The sequence below is a fragment of the Choristoneura fumiferana genome, chromosome 14 (assembly GCF_025370935.1).
Source record: "Choristoneura fumiferana chromosome 14, NRCan_CFum_1, whole genome shotgun sequence".
NCBI lineage: Eukaryota > Metazoa > Arthropoda > Insecta > Lepidoptera > Tortricidae > Choristoneura > Choristoneura fumiferana.
Window position 1 is genome coordinate 12,790,966 of NC_133485.1, and position 26,087 is coordinate 12,817,052.

Consider the following 26,087-nt stretch of genomic DNA (forward strand, 5'->3'; position numbering starts at 1 on the left):
TTAATAACCGGGTAACGTCCACATGATCCCATGTCACTGGCGGTAATCTACATAAGTCTCTAGCTACGAAAATCGGCAGTTCTTCGGGATCGACTGTCTTTATCAAACAAATTATATCATCCAGATCACGCTGATTTTTTCCTTCTTTTCTACGGATCTTCCGTTTTGAAGTGGGTACCGAATCAAATAGCATCTTTTTTGCTCCCGAGATCTCCTCAGTTGAAAAGGCCGTCGCACAGATTTGTACGATGTTCAGTTCGTTCATCACATCACATTTATTTTGCACAAAAGCAAGGAGTTCATTTATAACCACGTTACAGTTACTACACTTTACTAAATTGGAAGCCATCGTACGATATTATTCACACGATCAGAAAAACACGTCCGCACACAATTGCATCGGACAGCTGACTGTACGATTATGATGAAACATGTATAAGAACCATCGCTAGAAAACCTGATTTCAAATTAAAAAAAACCGTAAATCTGTTTAAAAAAATATACCTCGTTGAGTTACTTGCCGGATTCTTCTCAACAGAGGTTTTTCCGAACCGGTGATAGATTTTTTTTGACATCCATAAGCGTGCTTGTTATAGTCTAAATTGAATAAAGATATTTTGACTGACTGACTTTGATGAGGGAAATAAAGATGAAACAAACAGGAAAGAAGTTAATGATAGGTAGTTGGAAAGTTCTGATTGAAAAGTATTACTAGTTACAGCGTAAAATATTACAGTGTAGTCAAACACGTTATAATGTAGCACGCTCTAACCTAGCAAAATTTACGGCATCGTAGAACGATTTATAATTTCAACATCTCTTACGCCTGACGCCTTTTATTCTTCTCATCCGTCCATTAATTCTTGAAAAACAGCATATGCGCGTTACATGTTAATGCATATGCCTGTGTAAAACACGCTCAAACTAAATAAAAGATTCGCAATAAAAAACCTATGACGCGAGTTCTGTGCCACGACTAAAAAGTGGTTTTACCCCAGGCAAGGCATTACATTACGGGTCGAGAAGCATTTCGTTTTGTGTAGCGTTGATGTAAGGAGGCAGTGTAATGTATTCATTGAGGATTATTTGCCTCTATTACGCAGGGAATTGCTGCCACCTGTTGCTACGCGACAGGGCGTGGGCGGAAGGCGCATGCGTACAACGCAACTTACGGTCAATTTGGTGACTACTCAAACACAACACTTGAGGCGGTCCATCATTCTTGAGAAAGATGTACCCAGCTTTTCAGTGCAACCAGAATGTTAATGTCGCTAGGGACTTGTCGGTTTTCTTCGTTTCCCTAGATTCTAATCCGATCTTTCTCTATGGAGCCGAAACTTGGTCTCTAAGACTGCAGAATCGCCGTAAAATTTATGCATTGGAGATGTGGTGCTGGAGGCGTCTCTTAAAGATCCCGTGGACGGCATTTCACACCAATCTTTCTACCCTCAAATAACTTCATACCGGCTTTCGTCGACTGGGCAATTACGAATACTGAAGTTCTTTGGTCACATCTCCAGGAATGAGAACTCAATGGAGAGATTGGTGGTTCAGGGGCAGGAGGAAGGCAAAAGGGCACGCGGCCAATCACCAACTCGCTGGACTGACCTGATTAAAAAAGCTACTGAGTCCACCATGGTCCAGTTTACTCGCAACGCCTCTAACCGGCAGAAATGGAAGCACATTGCTAAGAGGGCTGTCCTCGGAGAAGTCTGCAACCCACCGAACATCTCTCCGTGACCCTCGTTTGCGCAACCTTGACCACTCTGACAAGAGTGTCCGACTAAGAAGAAGAGATTCGAATAAGAAAGAAAAACGATCTTTTATTTGATGTTAGAACGACGTTATGAACGTTGAGTTATGAACGACGACTAGTGCAAATAAATTTTAGTGTACCTACTGTACATAATGTTATACCGTTGTTCAAAATGAGTACAGGTAAGAAACTCACAAAAGACCCTTATTGCATGTAGTCTATAGGAAATGAAGAATGGAATGTAGATATTGAAAATGATTATTTTAATTATTGTTGATGTTAAATGACATCAAAATAGAAACTCGATACGGACAATAGCCATGATAGGAATATGGACCGAACGGTATAGTAAATAAGAGAAACAAGGGTAGAGCGTGCGTCTTACAGTCGAGTTCATAAACTTTTGAGCAAAAATTTGATCAAAAATATCTGAACACGACTCTATTGTTAACAGCGTAGAAGCGTGTCCAGATATTTTCGATCAAATTTTTGCTCACAAGTTTATGAACTTGACTGTACATATTCCATCACTTGATGAATATTTTAAATCAGTTTTAAACCATGTTAAAACTAGTTAAAATTACCCTAACATAAGAAAAAGAAGTGTTAGGTAAATGGAAAATGTTCTTTCCGAAAGTCCAATCTTATTCGCAATCGCTCATCACCCACGCACATTCTTATTCCCGCTCGACTCCGGTTTGTAGTCAAAACATTCAGAAGCAGAGCTGTAAAACAATTACTGCGTTGTTTATTAAGATTCTGATTGGTGGATACATTTTGTATTTACGGTTGTTATGATAGGTCAAGGTCAATGTCGTGCCAGTCTTACTTGTGTGAATTTCAATTGTACTTTTTTGATAATAATTAAATTAAGCTTATTGTCTTATGTAAATATACAATCATATCAGCCTAATAATAACAGTAAATCACACGTAAAAACACTAAAAGTAAAGAAAGCTAAGTTGAAAAGAACTGTTATAATCTGATTGTAACTTAGGTGAAATATAAGCAATAATCATATTAAGCTTCTGACTAACTTTTACGTGCAAATTACACTTAATTAGAATTGTAAATGTACACGTAGGGCGGAGCTTCTACGTAGCTCTTATTTAACTTGCTCAACAAATGAGTGAATGAGGGATTCATTTGAAGTTATATTGTTTTGTGAATATTACAGTTCAGTTTGTTTCTATTAAACTTCTGGGCTATCATGCTAAAATGTTGTACATGAAAGCAAATAACTATTATAACTTTAACATGAGAGAAATTTCGTCTTGAAATTGGCAAAGCCGTGGTCTAGTTGCCAAAAAAATATCTTAAAACAACATTAGGTACTTACAGTACTAAAAAGCATCGTTGATGGACGTACCTTATGACAGGTTTGTCCGTAACGCTAGCTCTGCTATTGGCTAATTCTGACACCAAGCACAATCACGGGTATCACTGATGTACCCCATGTAGGGATTAAGACAGGTAGAATAAATATAGCACAGGAAGAACTCTTTACGTTTATCTCTTATCCCTCCGATGTTGCCATGTTGGCTATAGGTAGCAGAAATCACTTTCCATCAAGAGACCCGCTTGCTCCTTTATATTCACTGCCCCATAAAAACTTCAACTACTTAAATGGCTAAACTAACTAACTGACTAACTCACTGTGGGGCCTGGGTTCACAGAAAATGTCATAATGCAATACGGCATGCCAAGGAATATAATTATGACATCACTGTGAGAACGCCTTTTGTTCCTTGTTCCCTGTACATAAAGATATTAACCCTTTACAAATTACTTTACCAGCACTGGTAAAGGACAGGATGACCATTGGGGGGAAAAGTTCTCGAGTGGCGACCACGAACCGGAAGACAAAGCGGTGGCAGTCCTCCCACTATGGAATGGATTGATGACGATAACGAAAGTTGAGGATTGATGATGATGATTGATTGATGGATGCAAGTTGCAAGTGGTCGTTCACGTTTACCTTTACTTGCCCGAATTTCATTTGCCCGAATTTCACTTGCCATACCAACGTTTGCCATAAAAAATATATAGAACCGTGCTGTATTCAGGTTTTTTTTTAAATTTCATCATATAGAATGCAGTAGGTTAGGTTAGGTTAGTTTAATATCAACTCTGAAGAAATTACTATTTCAGAAATAAAAAATTACTTTATAGCAAATGAAAATTCTAGAAAACGATACATTTGGGTATACGAAATTAGGCCAAACGATAGAGAACCATTCAGTAGTGGACGTCTTCCGGCTGATGATGATGATGATGATGATGACGATGACGATGGCTGAAACAGCAGTATATTTGGCATCGAAATTATTCTGCAAAACGTACCATGTTGTGCTCCAAAAACATGAGCAAATCCTGAATATAACAGCTGTAACAGAACTGAACCCAAGAGCATCATTTTAAGGGCGAAGGACTCCATTTAAATTTCGATACCGTTGTCTCTGGGTCTGGGAAGTAGCCGCATCGTATTAATTATCTTAAGGCTTAATTGCTTCAGCCTAATGGATTCTAATTGTGTTGTTCTCACGCACGAGGCTTCAAATTGATGCAAGCCATTAACCGGGCGTGGAGTAACCACAGAACATGCTTTGGGATCATCAGCTGAGCATCAGCACTGTGACTATTAGAAAATTTGGAACTTTGTAACGAATACAGACCGGATATATGCAATTTTGAACATGAAACTACCGTGAGACTCACTCATATTAAATGATATTGTACCGGCTGAACGCGGCGGGTGTCGAGCTAAACTCGGTTTAAGACGTGAGTTATCCGTTACAATATCATTTAATACGGATATACCAGTCTACTGTTAGTCTAGTGTCCCAGTGTGTATACCAGTCTAATTTTAATTGTTTCCATTCACATGACATGCTTAGAATTTTATTTTTTATAATTATTACTAATCTTATTACCTTTGACGATTTCAATACAAATTCTTATAACTGACATTTATGTAAATTATGATGTAATGATGTATTGAATGAATAAATAAACTAAACTAAACTATATGCAGTTGCATATTTGCATATGCATTTTTATACTGAGACTATTTTTATCGGTTATGACATAGTTTATTTAAAATCCCTTGGTGAGTCTTGTGTGGTTGCTCAGATTTAAGAATTGCGACAAGCGAAACATGGCCGCCTTTAAAATCGACTACTATGAAGCGGGAAACGTGCTGATTGACGCAAAACTGTATTGGGGTCGCAAGTATTGCGATGAAACTTGGTTCAAGACACTTGCTGAAAAGAGACCGAAATGACATCAAGGCGGTTCAGCACAAACCTCCACAGACGTCTCTTGTCAGGCCTGTGGAAGAACATGTCGCTTTTGCATTAGTGTAGCCAGCTAGTGTAGTCAGGTGATAGGACCTTGTGCAAGATCCGCCCGGATTGCTACCACCATCTTGCTCGCTAATCCTGACATGAAGCAGCAGTGCTTGCACTGTTGTGTTTCAGCGTGGAGAATACGACAGCCGGCGAAATTAATGGCACTTGAGGTATCCCATATTACGCCTCTAGGTTGGCAACGCATCTGCAATACCCCTGGTGCTGCAGATGTTTATGGGCGGTGGTGATCTCTTACCATCAGGAGACCCAACATAGCACCCTAATTTAAATACTGCTCATCTGATACTATATGTATAACACTTTGCGGCTTCTACTATCTACTAAGTACTATGTAGTAACACCTAAAATCTAAAATTCCATAGCGAGCAAATCTTAAAATCTGTACTAATAAATCTGTATGAGTAAAATGACGACCAGATGGCCTAGTGGTTAGAGAACCTGACTACGAAGCTTGAGGTCCCGGGTTCGATTCCCGTGTCGGGGCAGATATTTGTATGAAAAATACGAATGTTTGTTCTCGGGTCTTGGGTGTTTACTATGTATTTAAGTATGTATCTATTATATTTATCCGTTGCTTAGTACCCATAACACAAGCTTTGCTAAGCTTACTTTGGGACTAGGTCAATTGGTGTGAATTGTCCCGTGATATTAAAAAAAAATGAAAACAGGTCCACACACAATGCTTCATTTTGCAATTCAGGTCAGATCCCTACCTCTTCAATTGGGATGCGTTGTTTATTTTGATCTACTATTTCCTTTTTAATTAAGGGACCGCACTTCGGGGCAGGGAATGAAGTTCCTTTGTTTGATATAGTATCAAGTACGATCCTTTCACTATCTATAACTTTATTTGTAAGTTCATTTAATTTGAAATGGGTCCCCCTGAAAAGCAGCATTGCGGCTCGCCGCAACCCTATGGCAAATGGAGCCCTTGTCACACTATTAGATTTAAAGTTGGAAGTAAGTAGACGGAAAGCAAAATTGTTTGCCTGTATTTTTATTTTTACTCTCATTTTGTGTTATTTATATGAATGAACGTCTCTCTTATTTAAATTTAAAAGATAAATGGAGTCAGTCAAAATAAATGTATAGTCTACAGTTCAAGTAGATCCTTGTACTCGTATGATAGTGATGCTCCAATTGAGCACCAGTTCTCCTGGACTGTAAATTTCATAAAGATTAAAAACATTTACATTCCTTGTTCAGACGTGTGCAAGCGAAATCGAATCGATGAAAACTACTACTAATACCTACTGCTTATTACGTACTCGTACTTACTACTCGTCGTATCCACGAAAAGTGGCGTAATTGCAAAACAGCAACTTTTCAGGAGCAGCTTTTTTGTGTTTATTAAAAAAAATACAAAGATATTGATATTTTTTTGATTTAGTATCATGTATAACATCCTGTGGTTGGTTTAGAAAAAAAAATTGGTAATAATAATAGAATTTAAAATAGTTATGTCCCTTAATTCCTTATTCTCCGTTGTATTTACCGTCGACAGCACCAAACTTTGGTTCTTAGGAATGTTGTGGCCTTTTTCGTCGTAAACGTTGAGGTCGCAATCGCCATTAAGTCATTTCTCAATTAAAAAATTGCTGGTTAACCATTTTCCATCGCTCAAGAAAATAATTAGTTTTTAAAGAAAATTTACAATTTGAATATTAAAAAAAAACAAAAAAATTAAAGATATAAAATCTTAATAAAATCCGAGTTATTTTAAGAAAATAGTAACACTATTAAAAAAACAATTAAATTACCTCTCAGGCATTAAAAAATATTATAATAGGTAATTAATAAAAAAATAAAACACTGTTCTTCTCTTGTTAATCTTTAGATCAGATAATTAACTTGAGGAACATAGAAAATCACAAAACTATAATTGCTTCTTAAATCTCAAATATAAAAGAAAGTAAGTAAGAAATTAAGTGTAAGTAGCAATATTCAAAAAAAAAAAAACAGTTAAATCGCCTCTCGGACCATAAAAAAACTCAATACACTGTTCTTCTCGTATTAATCTTAAAACATTGTTTTTTTTATACAGTATAGGCTTGCGTTTGGCCACAATCACGCCTGATGGAAAGCGAGGATGAGGCCTACGATGGAGCACGCTTGCCTAGTAAATGCTCATTCACCCTGGAATTGAAAGCGGCCAAATTGTAGTGTTCAGGAAACACAGTCGCAGGCAGGGAATTCCACTCTTTTGCTGTGCGGTTGATGAAGGAAGAGCGAAAACGCTTTGTGCGGATTTTTGGAAATACTGACAACGTAAGGGTGAGGACCCCGCCTACTTCTGGTCGACCTGTGGAAGAAAGGAGCAGGTGGATAAGGTCGTGCAATTCCGAAGCACATTCTCCGAAATGTAGCCTGTAGAATATCGACAGGTAAGCACTTTGCGATGACGAAGGCTCTGACGACAAAAATCCGCGTCGCAGGCGATGCCGATGAGCCTCTTGTCTGCGCTAATTGAGATCAGTGATAATGAACTTTAGTAACATCATCATCAGCCGGAACACGTTCACTGTTGAACAAAGGCCTCCCCCTTAGAACGCCACAATGAACGATAACTCTAGCATCCACCTGATGGGAGGCCTGCCAACGCTTCGTCTTCCGGTTCGTGGTCGCCACTCGAGGACTTATCTCCCCCAACGGTTATCTGTTCTTTGAGCGATGTGACCCGCCCATTGCCACTTCAACTTGCATTATTTTTCCAGCTATGTCGGTGACTTTAGTTCTTGGACGAAATTCCGTATTCCGGATTCTATCGCGCAAAGAAACTCCAAGCATAGCTCTCTCCATAGCTCGTTGCGTGACTCTGAGCCTCTCTAAAAGGCCAACAGTCAAGGACCACGTCTCAGCGCCATAAGTCGTCACTGGCAACACACACTGGTCGAAGACTCTAGTCACTGCGAAATATTGGACGAGAAGATATTACGAAGTTTCCCGAACGCTGCCCATCCGAGTTGGATTCTTCGGGTGATCTCTTTATCGAAGTTGAACCTACCCAATTGGACAACTTGTCAAAGATAAACATAGTGGTCAGCAACTTAGTGTATCGTTACCATCGATAACCGGCACGGGTGTGACATGGACATTTGACATGATTTTAGTCTTGTCCAGGTCACTGAGCATAGTATTGAGCTCCTCCAGCGACTCTGCCATTATGACTATATCATCCGCAAAACGAAGATGGGTGATGTACTCGCCGTTGATATTGATGCCGAACCTATTCCAATCCAAGAGCTTGAAAACTTCCTTCAACGCATTTGTGAACAGTTTCGGAGAAATAACGTCTCCCTGTCTCACACCTCGCTGCAGTTGGATTGGTTGTGTGCTCTCGTCCTACAACCGGATCGTAATAGTGGCGTTGCTGTACAAACTCTTTAACACCTCGATGTATCTATAATCAATATGGCACCGCTGAAGAGACTGCATTACAGCCCAGGTCTCGATTACATCGAAGGCTTTTTCATAGTCCACAAACGCTAAACATAGTGGCTGATTATACTCTTCAGTCTTAAAATTGTTTTGTTCTGTTTCTTCTATACTTATAACGAGCTCGGGCAAATTCACATTATTGTTGAATTCTAAAATTACTTCTGATTTAATTTGAAGGTAAAAAACTCGATCTCTTGTTTACAATCCGGCGGCATTGGAGACTCAATAGGTTTGCTTTCATTTCATATAAATTGTGGATACAAAAACAGCCTACAGAAAGGTAAATTTAAAGTCTTGTTTATAGTAAAATCTTTGTTAAATGATAAAATAAAAATCATAAAAAAGCCTCTATGGACTTAAGGACTCATATAGTTTAAATAAAATTAAGTGTTATTTTTAATTTTAATTTGATGGAAACACATCGAAAACCGAAATTACTTTCGTTTACTGTTCAAATTCACCAATAAACCTAATTTTATAACACGTAAACACATTAATTAAAGCAAAATAATTATTTTGTCGTAGAATAAAGACACAAATGCCATTATGGCTTCTTCTCTTCCATACATTAGCTTTTTTTCGATTCCGCAGAAAAATGCTACAATCAGCACAAGGGCCTTGTTCTGCGTTTTACGAAGATTATGACAGTGTAAATTAAAAATACGTTCTATTATAGCTCAGCAATTATAAAAAAGATATAAGGAAGTAATTATTTATTACTTGATCTCAAAATATGTGTATATGTTGTAATTTACTACCTATTGTCGACTCCTTTATGACTTTTCTTTTCTCAACTACATTACTTCCAATACGCAAGACTATAGTGCTCACAATCGCAGTCCGCGGAGTAATGAATGAGCGGCGCTTGTGCCCCCACCCCGCACCGCACACGCGCGGTTCGCGCCTCAAAGAATAGCCCTAACGGCGGTAGTGGCTTTTATTTACGTCAAATTTTGCCGCCAGGAAATAGTGGCCTTTTGATAAAACTGAATATCAAGAAAAGTTTTGAACTTATAAAGACAATTATTACACTCAAAGATGCCTAATTTAATGTAGAATGTAAAAATGAAATAAAGAAAAAAGCCCTTATGATCATAGGGGCAGTTTTCGGGGATACGACGTACTGTCATGGAAACCCCAAAAGTTACATAATAGATTTTAATAAAGTTGCATATCAAAACACTCGGGCCAGCATTTCACTTAACCTGTACTAAGTAGAGCTGAGATTTCTATCATAATACTAAACGTGTTAGTAAAGATAATACCAGTTGACTTCGCGAGTTCATTTTGTTAACTCACTGACTTGTTTCGAGGATTTTATCGAATCATTAAATAAATCTGGTGAAATGAAAAAAAAACCCGCCAACAGCGTGTCGGACACTCCCAAAATAGGGTTCCGTAGCCATTACGAAAAAATTAAGTAATATTTTTCTAAGGATTTCGTATTTAATACGGAATCTTCCAAGTTTAGGCATATTTTATACCTTAGGCTGCTATTTACTCATAAACTACTAATAATTCTCAAGCAAACTTAGCCGTTATAGTTTTCCTTGAAAGTTTGATATACTTAATACCATCCTGAATTTTTTCAAATTTTTCCACCCACTGGTTTAGATTTTAGAGGGGGGGGGGGTCGACGCTTGATTTTCGTGAAAATTTGCACTTTAAAGTTGAATATTTCGCTAACTAATCACTTAATCGAAAAATCGTCTTAGCAAACCCCTAATGGTTTTAAAAACCAACGATACCCCACACTATAGGGTTGGATGAAAAAAAAAAAACCACCACTTTACGTCTATCGGAGGTACCATAAAACATTTTTTTTTTAATTTTTAATTTTACCAATTTGTCGGCATAGTTTACTTATATATCCGTGCAAAATTACAGCTTTTTAGCATTGATAGTCCCTGAGCAAAGCCGCAGACGGACAGACAGACAGACAGATAGACAGACAGACATGGCGAAACTTTAAGGGTTCCGTTTTTGCGATTTTGGCGCCGGAACCCTAAAAACGAGTTGTGATTTTTGGGTGAATTCGACATTTTACTAAACTGATTCAGGGATTCGATCAAATTACTGTTTTTGATATAATCAAATGATTGAATCCTGCATGGTTCCAGGATAAAAATTATCCTATTTCCTTCCCCGGAACTCGAACTGTTTCACCGAATTTCATCTAAATCGCGGTTCAGCAGCTTAGACGTGATGAGGTAACAAACAAACATACATACTTACAAACTTTCGCATTTATAATATTAGAAACCTTACGACGTGAATGTATGTTTGTCCTTTGGCAATCGTAGCGGGACGCTTAAACCGCACCCTTCGCCTCCGATTTCAAATGGTAATTTTGTGTACCTACCTGAAAGTAATTTCTTTGATACAAATCAAATATAAGGCGGACATTATTATACATTTCTCCATATATGGTATAAAAGCTATCAAGTGTAATTAATACACTATTAACGTGCGGAATCAATGCGTAACTGATATGTTACAAGATATCAGTTTGTCGTACGTCGCACACAAATTATCATATGTCGCGTGTCATAATTATGGCATATTGTCAGTGTCTCGGAGTCGCAATTTATATGGAAACTGGGTGTTTATTTGAGGGAGGCTTTGCGGGCCCTTGTCGTGAGAGAAACGGCGGTGCAATATAAGAGCGACACGCAAGTTTTAGTAACTACTGTTTACCTTACAATATATTCATATTTATACGAATTTATAATCAGTGAGATATATCTACCTTAGGCCTCATTTGCACTTTTCATAAAGTAAGATAGGGGTCGATCACGGGTCTGTTTTATGTATAAAAAATAAATATAAACAATTATCCTAATCTTAACGAAATTAAAAAAAATATTTTGTTTTGAAATCGTGAAAGTAAAACATCAAACACTTCTTGTGTTTAATAAAATTTGGTAGGTGTAGGTACAGATGTAGATAGAATGACAATGCAAGTGCCTACAGTCTACAATAAAAGCTTTTAATTATCAAAGTACTTACACTTATAAAAAAAAATATTTATTATGGTCATTTAAATATTTATGTTCAAGTAGTGTTGGTTATTAAGCTACTGGTGGCCTTTTTTAGTAGATTCAAGTTTGAAGCAGTTACGCTTTAATATCTATTTTAGTTAAAGTTTCGTTCTGAGTAATTTAAGTGAGACCACACGGAAAATAATATCCTCCCGAACAAGAAATCAATTTTCCTATTCGTTCCATAAATTACAGAGTTCTGCAAGCATTAAAAAAAACCATATTGAAAATCTCATTTTCTGAAGCCGGTTCAAAAGTAGGTATCTGTGTTATCAAACTTGGAGCATCCGCTATTCGCTTGTGGCTTGTAAAACACGTGCGAAGAGGGGGGCGAGTGGAGGTCGGGCTAGGCGCCACAGAGACGCGACAACGGGCGGCAAAAATACCGTGATCAAATTTCGAGGATTTAAACACGACGAGAATAATCCTTATGGGGTGATAAGGCTTTGTATGGGATGAGCATACCTTTGAGATGATTGTTCTTTGTATAAACCGGGAAATTATTGTTTCTGAAATGTATTTTAGGAAGGCTTTTCAACATATTTTTGTTTAAGACTCATTTGGTTGGACCTTGTGCAAGGTCCGCCCGGATTGCTACCACCATCTTGCTCGCTTATCCTGCGGTGAAGCAGCAGTGCTTGCACTGCACAAGACAGCCGGTGAAATTACTGGCACGTGAGGTATCCCATCTTAGGGCTCTAGGTTGGCAACGCGTCTGCAGTACCCCTGGTTTTGCAGATGTTGATGGGCGGTGGTGGTCTCTTATCATCAGGAGACCCACATGCTCGTTTGCCACCCAGTCGAATAAAACCAAAATTCGGAATAAGTAATAGCTCTGTCCATACTCTAAATCAGAGGTGTCCAAAGTGGACCACCCAGGAGTCCACGTTGGCGTGAAAAAAATGGGGGTTTTAATATTACAGTAGACGCAGGAGTCTCCCCAAAATAGTAACACTTTGAAAGTGATCATCAAGAACGTTTTAAACTTTCGTGATTCTCACTCATAGTCAAAATACCACAAACGGGACTTATCACGCTATTATTACACAAGTAATATTTACCTCGACGTTTCGGCAACGTTACAGTTGCCGTGGTCACGAGTAGACCACGGCAACACGACACGGTGTAATAATAGCGTGATAAGTCCCGTTTGTGGTATTTTGACTATGATCATCAAGAATAAAAAAATTGGGAACGTCGGCTCTAGATGCACTAGGTACTTAGTAAATTGACAGATGGGCGTGCCAATTTTCAACTTTGACGTCATACAAATAAAGCCATGTTTAGTAAACCACTACCCACGTTTACAGATTATGTAAAAACTATTTTATTTGTATGACCTCAAAGTTGAAAATTGACTGAAGGAACGCCCATCTGTCAAGTGTTAACTCCAAGTAATCGTACTGTTATTGGTTGAAGCTTCAGCGTTTTGCACTTGTGGTCTACTCAGAATAACGGCCAACACAGTGTGGCTGAAACGTCAAGGTAAAAGGAACCGTCGTGATTATTCAAGAGCGTGTATGAATAGGACAGGGCGCAATAGCGCTCATTGGGACAGGCTTATGTCCAGCAGTGGACTGGTGATGATGATGTGATATGAATTATGTATAAATTTAAGTAGTCATATTTGATTTTGCTTTGTTTTAGCTAAATCATAAGCGCGTTGATTGTTGGCGGCTATTACATAACTGAGGTTTGTAATAGTGGCCCAATTTGTTTAAACAGTAGAAGCTATCTTAAACAATGTTAATTGATTAATATGAATTAATATTTTTTATTTGTTTCATGTACCCGTCTCCGCCCACAAAATCAGGTGAGTCAATGTTTCACGCAATGCATCTAAAATATATAATCGTGTTTATACGTTAAATTCCTATCAAACATTGAATTAAGTTTTACTAAGATTGGAACAAGCAGATAATGAATATTTGTAGTTTCGAAGAATGAAAAAGAGAAAAGAAACTTTTTGAAATGAGGTGTTGTTTTAAAACGACGGAGATGGATATGATATCTATCGGCCATGGCTATTCTAAGTCTGTGTTGCAACTCAAAAACACCAAATTAGGTAAGTAAATTTTAGAAAATTATATCATTGAGATTATAAGTACTTATTAGTATCCCAGCTAAGTCTAGCAAAACAAAGGCATGGCCGTACTATATTTTTCTCGAAGCCATTCAGGCTATTTTAAGCACCTGTAATTTTGTACTGGCTATAATATTCTTATTTAATTTGAAATTGTGTCCAATTAGTTCGTTTTACATTTCGTTGTGTATATCCATCTCTATCGTTCCGTAACTTCATCACTTAAATGGCATCATGGTAAACTTAAGATGAGGACCTAATTTCAACTGTGTCCTTCCTATCCGTGTACAGCCTAAATTGTCCCTTAGGGCAACCTGAGTGTAGACATGCGTTCTATATGTAGCTATTACATGTAGCTTATGTACTTGTACTTAAACTTGCTTCTAGCTTTAATGAGTAACTTGGATTTATGTTAATAACTTGTTTCTAATAGTTTTTGAGGTCAATGTGCGTACAGATTTGGTTTTGACTGTATTATCAACACTTAACATTTGAAGCTATAAGTAACATGAAGCTTTGACCATACGATGGGTTCTTACTATAAAGTCATTGGTTTAAGGTTGTTATGTGTTCATCTGGCAAGTGTGCGTGACTTTGTTTTCATAGCTCTTATATCTATGTAGTTTCTAAAATCGTCTAGAATAAATGCAGTTGGTGATAATGGAAAATGATTCGTCATGCTATTTGTTTGGAGAATTTGTTTGTTTGAATATGAAAAAGAGATACTAGTTCTTGCTTCTTATTATGTTACATAGAGGTACATAATAACCATGCTTGTTTTTTTCCATATATTTAAAATTACTCACTGACAATAATTCATACCCCTTTTGATGTTACTTAAATTAAAAGTTTACATAAGTAGTATACAATCGTCAATGCGATATTTGGCTTCATTATAATGATTTACAGCTGTATTGTATTGTATTGTATAACTCTTTATGATACATAAAAACACCTGAAAATAACAGAACCCAGGATAATAAGATGTACAAAGGCGAACTTATCCCTTACAGGGATCTGTTCCAGTTAACCTTTGAACGATTGACAGGATATCAGACACAAGAGTAGACACTACGCTAGCTGTCTCGAAGATAGAAATTTTACAATAATGGTATCTATTGAACACAGCGAAATGCGTGTATGGTTATAGCTTCATTAATTTTCAAACACACCCATCAAGTTACACATTATTATTGAAATGAGAACATTTATATAATCAAAACCAAAACCGTGCGTGTAATTAATGCAAAATAAACTTCCTCAAACACGAAGCCAAGTCAATGAAGTAGTTGATTAGATTAGATGATTACACGACGGCAAAGGTAAGAAAGAAGGTCGTAAGCGACGCTGTCCAGGGATTAACATCTCGCTTTGTTATTTCAGACCGGGTGACGTTTAAGCCAGAGAGTAAGTCAATGGATTTGTGCCAAACTTATTTGTGTTTAGAAATATCACAGCGCTTTAATGGGAACGCTAAGATAGAACTAATGCTTCGGTACAGTATCAGTAGATGAGCGGTGTGATCGCACCGCGGCCGTATTTGCTTATTTGATCTGGCACTTAATAAGCATAGAGCTTCTTTTAAACCGCGCGAGTATTCATTAATATTGGGGAAGAATAGCCATTACTCTCATTTTGAAGCTAGCTACCAAACCTGGCTACGAAATAAGACTAAACTAAGCCATTCCCGTTTCGTAGCCAGCTTCGAATTGGGATTATTTTTGCCATTTCGAGACTGGTTATCAAATCTGTCTACAAAATAGGACTTGGGGGATTTTACATGGACTAAATGTCCATAACTAAGTAAAATTTCAAGCCGAAATTACTTATCACAAACAGAAGTTGCTGACAGAAGGCAAAATTTATTCTAAGACTTAAATTTTTAATTAGAACCGAAAGCAAGATCAAGCTGCCCTCGGGAAAGTTTATTGTGTCACTCATTATTATACTATTCTGATGCCAAAGACAAACTTTGTTGAATACGGTATCAAATACAATTTCCTTTGATTATCAGCCTATCTGGAGTTGTCTATATTGCTTCGCCAGTTCTCAACTATATTTTAAAAAAAAACATTTTCTACAAATATAATTGAGAAAATTTAACTAGAAGTTGAATCTTATTTAGAAAATTAGCAAAATCATGACACATTTTGTAAATAATTCAGTCAAGACTTTAGTAGTAACAGGTGAAGCAATGTTTCAGGCGACCAATAATGTAAACTCACTAGTGCAGTATGTCACTAATGAAAATTGACTCTCACATCAGTCAATGCCTAACTTAACGCCCTCTTGAGTGACATAATAAGCTCCTATAAGTAATTGTTTTACTTATTGTAATTACTTGTGTAAATATAAAAAAACAGTTAGCTATGTAAAGAAACTTCAGCCGTAGAGCATACAGCAATAATGCTTAAATATGTATTGTTGTTTTAGAATGGTTTTAGAAAATGTCGTTTTAGATCTAACAAACGCTTGCAGTAGCTCATAACAACTAGACTACGGCGATTAACTGCAACTTTATCTATTAGATAGTTTAATTGACTTCGTACTTAAATTTTAACTGTGGGACTTTATCAACCAAAATACATGTTTTAATTACGTCATCGTTTCGGTGTAATACACAATGCTGTTTCTCTCTCGCCACCCAAATTTATCAGTCATGTCGGTATTTTGCGTGACGAAGTCCTGTCATACGTACTATATGTAAGTAAAAATTACTGACAGTATAAATCTTAATCTGCTCCTACCTACCTTGAAGCTTCACCAAGTTACTTCATAGAATGCCAGACTGTAATATTAATATTACATAAGCTCTCGTGAGCTTCTTGACCTATAATCATAAGTTGAACCATTTAATTTTGTAATGCCAAACTAGTTTAAAAAGGTAAATAAAAATAATAATAATAATAATAAATTATTCAAAAACTCATTTTACATCATATTTAACTTAAGAACTAAAACATACTGTAAAAGCCTGATGCCTGAACTAGATAAATACCTATAGGCTTGAAATGAATCGTGTTCATAGTTCTGTATCCCTGAAAACAGATATTTTTCAGCTGAGAAACACTAGCATGAAACATTAGAACTTCTAAATTTGTTTAACAAGAAGAATGCTTAAAAAACTTGGCAGTTTTTTTTTCGAAAGAACTAATATTACATATTACTTTATATATGACAAAGTAAATTAAAAGTGTATAACTTAAATAACTATCTACGATTATTGGAGGTGTAAAATGCATCCATAGGTTAAGAACAGGTTGTAATAAAGAACCGCCAATAATTATTTACTTACCATTCTTTGCAAAAGTTTTGGCACTTCTCGAATTAACATGATGAAGCCCAATATTATGAACAACCCGTAAATACGCAATGAACAATAATGCTCATTTTGACGTTTAAATCGTAATTATTATTTCCTAAATGTCAAATGAAGCCATTTCAAATAACGTTAGGCAATAACTGTGTTGGTTCTATAATAGCTGTTGACACGTTCGGGGCTACATTTAGTTAAGTGTTCCAGACTAGAATTGCTTTTTGGCAATTAGGGTAGTATTGTTAACAAATAATTTTATATTGTGCTAATTCAATATTTGTATTTTTATATTTGGTGTTTAACTTGAATCGAGTAGATTAGAAATTTCATTATTATTTTTAGAATATTTAATATAGATACAGTACACATCACAAATTTAATAACGTTTACATATGTAAACTACTACTACTATCTACTACTACATATCTAAATTACTGCGCCCGTATCATTAACCAAAGTGGCGTTAGGGTAAAAAAATGTGTAAAAATTACACTGACGAACTACCCGTTAAATTGTTTTCCAATCATCACGACACCAATGTGTTCACTATAAGTACCTACAATTTTTACAAGCCACACCGCATGAGTGTTTTATAATAATAAAATTATATCTTACATTTTTCAGGTAATAATTTTGTTTAACTAATGAAACTCTACGTACCTACTTAAAATCAAGTATTTTTACAAACTCGTTAAAAACTTGCAAACGCTATTTGATAAATGGACGCGGGCGGAGTTTTGCTAAGAATTTATTTTAGTAAGTACCTATGATCAATGCGCTGTGGTGTGATGACTGCCCCCCGGTGTGAAACGTAAATATGTTTATGAATTAATTATTATATCTTTGACCCGCTCCGGAAAACAATAACATTTAAACAAGGGCCACGCCCCTTCGTCTTGATGTTTTTGTTCATTGTTTTTGTTTTGTTTTTAGAAACACTTCAGTCATGCGATGCCCCATGGAAAGTCTAGGTAGACGTTGAAGTTAGACTAGGTAGTCTATCTTCAACAATAACCCTTACAAATATTAACTTTCACTAGACTAAGAGCAGACTTCTTCTTGCTGGAGGTAATATGAGTGTGCGAAATTCAAGGTTAGAATTCCACCAATAATCGTTTGTGTTAAGAATAGGTGAAAATTAATAATGTGGATCTTACCAACTACTTACCCCCGGCGCCTAACATAACAAATCTCATAGGCATGAAAAAATTCTGCTCTTTTTTTACGTAAAACTGATTCGTGATATACCTACTCCTATCTCAACTGATGAAAAGTGCAGATGAGGCCAAAGATGTATCTCACTGGTTCATTTACAGCCTTTTCGCTATATTTTTTTTGATCACAGAAAAAAACAACGAATAGGTAATCAGCGTCTTATTTACTTCAATTAATTTACCTAAAATATAAAGCAATATTGGATTTACGAAAACAGGGCTGTCATTGTTCATCCACCATTAGGTACCTCTCATATTTCGTTTTATAGAATTTTTTTACCGTACAACGGCAAAACCTACTAGACACTGGCAAAATTGTCCTCCAATGGACAGAGCCATATTTTTCTAAAAAACCAACCAAAGCAATATTGGAACCTCATTTTTCAACAATAATATTAAGTCCGAAAAAGGATAGGCCCCTGACGTCCCTGCTAATTATAGGTCAGAGTCAACGAAGTGTCAAGTTGACAAAGGGTGAGAAAAATTGTCCCCTCTAATTAAACAGGAGCTTCGTCTGCCCCGACGGTGTAATTGCGCTTCTGTATCCCCGTCATGTTTAATTTCCTTCAAAGGAACCTTTTAAAAAATAAAAATATTTGTCATGCTCCCATAGTGGTACAGTTGGAAAGTGAAGTGAGTCGGGAGTGTTTTGCGATGTTATATTGGTTCGCTACCGCCATCTTACTCACTAATCCTGTCATCAAACAGCAGTGTCTACGCTTCTGTGCTTCGTCGTGAAAAATGAAACATCCGGTGTTACTGGCACATGAAGTATTCTATCTCAGCTTATAAGCCTCGTATCCTTGTTAAACATTTTGTTGATCAGTATTGTTGAATCAACGTGTTGCTGAGTTTTCGCCCACCAAGCAGCAGCACGGCAACATGATTCAACAGCTCAGCAACACATTGATTCAACAATGTTGCTCAACAATAGTTTACCCCGAATACGGGGCTTTAATTGGCAATGCATCAGCAATCCTCCGGTGTTCACTTGTCATCGGGTGTCCCTTATATTGTTTGCCACCCTATTCTAATAGATAAATATCGGAATATCTATACATACCTAGTAAGTATTACCTACAATGGTGGGATTAAAACGCGTAGTTCAAAAACTCACTAATGGAAATACACTACTCCAGATTGGTGAGTACTGAGTCGCGTCAAAAACACTTGATTCTTGCTTTTCTTATCTTGTTTTTTACAACTCCAGATTACTAAGCTATTTCTTTTACGGAAATGTGCAAAGTTGCCTGTTACAATTCAAAATTATAAAAAAAGCCCAGAGACAGACTGCGGAGTCTTACCAACAGCGTCCCATAACCTCTCTCGAGTACTGCCTTTTCGCAACGTAACGTTTGGCAACCTGTTTCATTTCGCAACTTTTCATTTCGCAAACTCTAAAACTGTAAACATTCCAGGATTTATTTCAGGGCCATCGTGTAGAACCCTTTGGGTTAGGTTAGGTTAGTTTTATAAAAATCCTGAAATATTTACAGTTTCAGAAATATTAAACAGTTGGGAAATGAAACAGGTTGCCAAACGTTATTCGCCGAAACATTAGTAAACCGCCACTCTTTAGGTACGGAACCCTAAAAAGGTGTAGATGTAGACCCTTAAATAAGAACCAAACATTTTAAACCTGCTCGTGACATCAAACTCCTTTAACGCTCGACTTATTTACAAAGGAAAATTAATAACCAGTTTTTACCCCGGCAAATGTATAATGGAAGTAATAAACTCAAAAACGGTAATAAACATATTTGTTTTCGCGTCCATTCCTTTAATTAACATTTTAGCCCAAAATAATGAGCAAGGCGCAGTGTATTATAGAATAATTATAATCCCACGGCGTTTAGCTTTTGAAGTGTTTGTTGGAATATGTAAACAAGTGACGGTTAAATAATTCAGAAAATAAGGTAAAAGCGACGTCATTATTTATATTGTGTGAGTAAGTAAACAAATATCACTTAGGTACTCGGCCTAAAGCTGGGCATGGTGCTGTATATGTGTGCTAGGAAAAAAAACAATATGACTACTTTATTTTCGTAGCCACGCACAGCTTTCCTATTGTTGATTGGTGATGAATGATTTGATGATTTTTATCTAAAGGATAGCAATAACATAAAAAAACATTAAATCATTGATATGCATAAGAGCACTCACTCACTTCCAACTTGAACCAAGCCAAAAAAGTCCCAAAAAAAAAACCCTTATTAACTTTGTGATTTCAAATGCTGATACTTATTACTCGGTGAGTTACATCAGTAGTATATAATACAGTTAAAACCCTTTTCGAAGACATAGATGCATAATTTGTTTGAAATGTACCCAATACAAAAAAAGTTCAACAAGCGGCATAAAGCGAAAAACAAACAATTGAATTGCAATGCTCCAACAAACCACGGATGGAAAGGAATTAATCGTCAATCAATAGGAGTACAAAGCGGCGACCCTGGCCCCATTCCAGTCCCGTAGACACTACCTGTCGGGAGAACTGGCTTCCGTTTGGATTAAATATGAGCATACTATTATAGATTCAGACGTTTGTTTGCGAAAATCCATGTCAATATGCTGAAAAAATTGTCTTGCTTTTTCAATTAGGATGCCAATTTGTAGGTATAAGCAGCCTTTACCTGCGGCTTCGCTAGCGTAAACTATTAGATCTATGAGTTTAATTCTCTCGGCATTTTCAAAAAAAATACATCGTAGTCGCGCACATTTTGGAACGGTTATCCTACCCTAAGGAAGATTTTCTGCCAATCTTTTTTGCCCACCGTGCAGGCATCTTTTTTTGTAGTTAAAATGCGTTACGCATACTTCCTGTCCTATAAAGACCAATGGTGGGAAGTCATATGGGGCTCTCTCCTGTGGAGAATACCCACTAAAACACACCAGCTTGTCATTCTGCCGTTATAGATGCTTCATGGGATCGCGAACATTCAACCAGGGTACCATACAAGTTCCTTACAAATACCCAAAGTCCATTAAGCCATAGACTGAAGACGGTTCCATCATGGATAAGGGGCAATATCTAGGGTAAGACTCTTATCCGTATCTATAGAGACCTCGAAATTGAATTCAGTTACGTTGAGCGCTTATTGACGTACGACGTGGTTGATTTAATGTTTGTCAAAGACTTAAGGTTAAATGTTTTACGGGTATCCACTTTAATAGTTAAATTATTTGTTGAATTATTTGTCCAAGCAAGATTTCAGTAACGTTATTTGACGGTATTTTCAAAGGGACAGAATTCATTGGCCCTTGAATCGAGCGTGTTTTATTTTGTTGTCGTATGTAGATATGCTAAACTCATTCTTGGAAAAGTGAAGGACAGATAAGATGCTAAACGATTTATTTGTTATATGATAATATAAGCACATCTGCAAAAAGTCAACTACTCTTCGCATTTATCTAGCTTTCAACTTTTTAAACGTTGCGTCATTCCCAGCGGGCTCTTGCACTGGAAAACGAATATTAGAGCAACACTATTTTGTTTCGGTACATTTATGGTGAATTCATACTTAACCCGTACTACAACCCGTACCTGGTAGTCTCTAAACCCGTATTTTTAATCCCATGGAAAAAATTAAAACAAAGATGTTACCGTTATCAAAAAACATTTGCAGAATTCAATATATTTTATTCTTTCCACATTTGCAAGAAATCGACTTCCCATTAAAAAACTGTATTTCTTAATCAAAATAAAATATTTTAATTTACTGATGAAAATGTTTACTTTGGCATTTACTACGCTTTCATATATTAATTTACAAAGAGAGTAGGTGTACTGTTTTCGTATGCATAATTTATTTATTGCCCTGGTTTTAAGCTGTGGGCCACTTGACGCCAGACGTCACTCAATGCACTAACATTCGAGACTGAATTCGTGATCGTTTTCCAGTGACTCTTGTTCTGTGCCCTTAGTGTAAGTTTTCGGCTACAAAATACGTTTCGATCGCGTTCGCGTTAAATCTCAATTTGTATGGAATTGTTAATGTGTAAAAGAAATATGTGGTTATGTAATCATGACGTAATAATATAAGTACATAGACAATTTAACAAAGAAATCTGTTTCACTTTAGATGTGGTATCCTATTTGGAATCAAATCTCCTTAGCCTAATTTTTTATACTTAAACAATATTTTTTCATAATAAAACAACCGAACCTCATGAATCACATTTAAAAAATAAAATCAATGTATTTATTTACTTCCATTATTTTTTATCGGTATTTGCATTAAAACGTGATTACGTAAAGTGAACTCAATAAAATTTATCACCAAATTGACCTATTGCTATACTTTCCAAATAGAAAGATCTTTTTTCAATTACGTATAAATATTATAAGTAGATGCAATAAGTTAATTCATGTTTTAACATTTTATTATATTCTTTTTATTATACATCTTTAAGCGTGTCGTATTCGCGTTAACGTAATATAATCTCTACCGCCTTGATAGATTGGTATAAAAATATAGGTCACGCGCATCCTACCTACACATGAGTATGTACATAATGAGACAGCGAAGCAAGAGTTAAGTATAGTCACTTAGCAGCCACAACAGTGGCTCTAGACGCCCACTAGGTCGTTAAAATGCATTTGAATAAGAAATTTAACTTATTTTTCTCCACTTTATGCAAATGTAAGCTCGTGTGAACTAGAGCGCGGAGGGAAATTTGTAGCGTGAACAGTATCTGGTTTTAAACGAATGCAAGCTTTAAGCGTAAACTGTTGCATAAAATACAAGTATAAGAGTAAAATTTTAGCGTTACTTAGATATTACATTCAACTGTTGCAATTTCGACGTTTAACACAAACCTCTTCATAGAATACGATAGATAAACAAATATTTTTTTAAGTGACGCAATGTGTGAAACGGAACAGAGTAGTGACAAGACACAACTTTATCGGCAATGAGGGCTATCGTTTTTTGTCTCACTAGATGGCGCACTGTTGCTTCAGGTTTTTAAGTCTGGCTTTCAAAGTCTGTTATTACGGGCGTGAAAACAATGTATAGATTAAAATCATATTTAATACACCTTAAAACCGTACCATAAAAATATCGACCATGCCACAGTGTTGCATAGTCCCCGTTTTGTTCGGAAAAAGGGAGGACAAAGGTTTTCGATAAACAAAACTGACTTAAAACACAGATATTCATTGTCCCGGAACGCATATTTGCCATAATTAATATCAGATATTGCAAAATATTCACAAAATTATTCTAATTCTAAAAAAACCCGCGTAGCTCACCCAAAAAATATGAGATTTGACATTTCGGAGACCTCACGCTACACTAGCGCCTCTAGCGGCGAATTCATACGCGATAGCCCTCATTGGCGCGGTTCATAATTCAATAACAATGAACACTAATATATTTGAAATTTTTAAACAAATTTTGCAAGATTTTGTAAACGCGGCTATTTGGAACGCGACCGCAGCCATCTTTGTGGCCAGTGCTTGTCAGTATCACTGTCAGTACGAGTGAGTCTGCCTCGTATACGAGTTGAGTTTCCGTTGCATTTTCTTAGCATTGTATTTGTTATTGTTCATTTCTGTTAGTATTATTGTTGACTTTTGTTACTTTTTCTCGTTAAGTTTGTTGTTTTTTTTTTCGCAAAATGCCAAAACGGTATAAAAAGACTGTTTTGAACTCCCAGAGTCGGAAGTTTGTAATTCGTTTGAGGGACTATTTCGAGCGAGAACGAGAAAACGGTGGCCCGGTGGGCGGAAAAGTGGAAAAATATATATTTTTAAAATATAATGCAACTTCTCCCAAAATAGGCACTGATAACTCTTAGAAAAATCGATAGTTCACTCGATAAATGGAACATCTCTAAAACTGTCAAACTCGAAACGTCACAGAACTCATCATAGGTGAAATTTTTTATAGGTAATCGAGCAACGTTTAAGTTTCTCCACTCGTAATTTAATAACTGTAACTAGTACTACTACACGAGGCTACTCGGGTTACAACAGTTAGGCGTTAACTTAAAAAATATACATTAAAGAATTGGAACTTAGACTTTGTAATAAAATTATGATTATCATTGCGTTCTCTCGCTTTTCCCGCCGAATCCTAACGTCTGATTGCCACCTCGCGCTCTAGGGATGTACGATCCCTTTTAGTGATGTGCCATTGTACAATATAATAACGATTTTGTAATAGTTAATTGTGCTTAATCTGGGGATGTCGAAAGTTACATTTAAAAAGAAAAAAAAATAAACGCCTTAGCTTCACGTTGCACTCTAGACTTTGAACCTTCATGACAACTTTCTTGGTAAAGTAGTATGGTGATTTCCCTCTCCCTTCCACACACACCACACACAAATATGTCTTAGGCACACAAATACCTCTACCAACAGTCTCGTCACTACTCTGTTCCGTTTCACACATTGCGTCACTTAAAAAATATTTGTTTATCTATCGTATTCGATAAATTTTTATTTAAGGGACACTGATATTGCTATATATTTTAAAAAACAACAGTTTTTCATTTTTTTGATTATTTTGTTTCAAAATAGAAATTATTTTAAAAAAATATTTTGCGAGCATAGTATGCGTAATTCTGAAAATTTTCAAGTGTCACAGAACTCATCGTAAAAAATACAATAATTTCAGTATTGGATACAGTGTGGCTCACAGAGGCACTCAATTGATTGAAGCACCGGTTGATCTGGGCATCATCGAGCTGCTACATTTCTAATCTAGATCCGTTAGCATCTCTTTTTCGCTCCGGCGTCGCTGTCCACCACCTGCCCGTGATTTAGAGCTATAAAAGAACCTTTCATTTCATAATCAGTGACAGACTGAGATAAAAATTAATCTACTCTACCTCTCGAAATGTCAGTATTTACAAGTTATTAAACGCGACTGTTGTTCAATTGATTTTAATTACAATTCGAATATTATTTATATTATGACGGCATTCAGATTTTATAATATTGCTGCAGAATAAGTTTTGATCTAAATACACTTTTCAGAAGCTTTTCTCTTAAGTCAAGCAGAACTTTCGTCTTTGCATACACTTAAATTTATTATAATTATTTCATCGTGTTCACTTTGAATACGAGTATACTCAGCGACACAAAATTTGGCCTACTCTTCATAAAAAAAAACCTATTACTTACTGCATACATCTGAGGGCCAGATTTTTTGCCGCTCGGTATATTATTAGCCAGTGAGAAAATGTTGTAAGCGTAATCAACAAAAAACGCGCAGAATAAGCAATATTTTTTTAGGAATCTAAAGATTCACAAACATGCAAATGTTTGTAGTCGCAATTTTTTAGAACGCTATCGGTTTTAAATGTCAATTACAGAACTATGTGTCGCGAAGATGTGCCTTCAAAGCGCTGTCTATTTTTACAAGCTTTTATTTAGTTTCACCTGTTCCGTTGTCTGTTTGTCTGTAATCAAATCTTGCAAATTAAATTCGACCAACCTTACAATAGTTGACTTGAAATTTAGTATACTTATGTAAATTGCGTGACAATACAATAATCTGGTAGTGACATCCTGGTAGTCCGGCCAGGATCGTCTGCACAGGACGAAACTCTTCAACGGTTAATGGCATCGACTTGAAATTCCGTATGCAAATGTAGTTTAGGGGACAATACAAGTACAGTCAACAAAAAGTACAGTCAGCAAAAAAAGCTTGTATAAAAAATGAAATTTTTACCAAAAACTTATTTCGCAGTATTTAAGAGGCTTATTATACCGAGGGTACCACTCATGATTCCAGCTTGCATCAGCACGATTTTGAGCATGTGAACTGTCTTTAGAACTCGCCCAGCTGACTTAATTAGGTACCTATTCCTTAATTGGCACTTGTTTGGCGTGTGAAACCCTTAGCTTTCGAGTCACG

The 26,087-nt window shown here is 36.4% G+C and overlaps 1 protein-coding gene across 1 annotated transcript in view; it reads left to right on the top strand.

The window, feature by feature from the left end:
• Ptp36E (protein tyrosine phosphatase 36E) overlaps window positions 1-26,087 on the top strand; it is a 265,667-nt gene that overhangs the window by 118,543 nt on the left and 121,037 nt on the right. Inside the window, exon 3 of the mRNA XM_074097823.1 lies at window positions 15,073-15,096. Coding sequence (XP_073953924.1) covers window positions 15,073-15,096 — 24 coding nt within the window. The remainder of the gene's footprint in view (window positions 1-15,072; window positions 15,097-26,087) is intronic.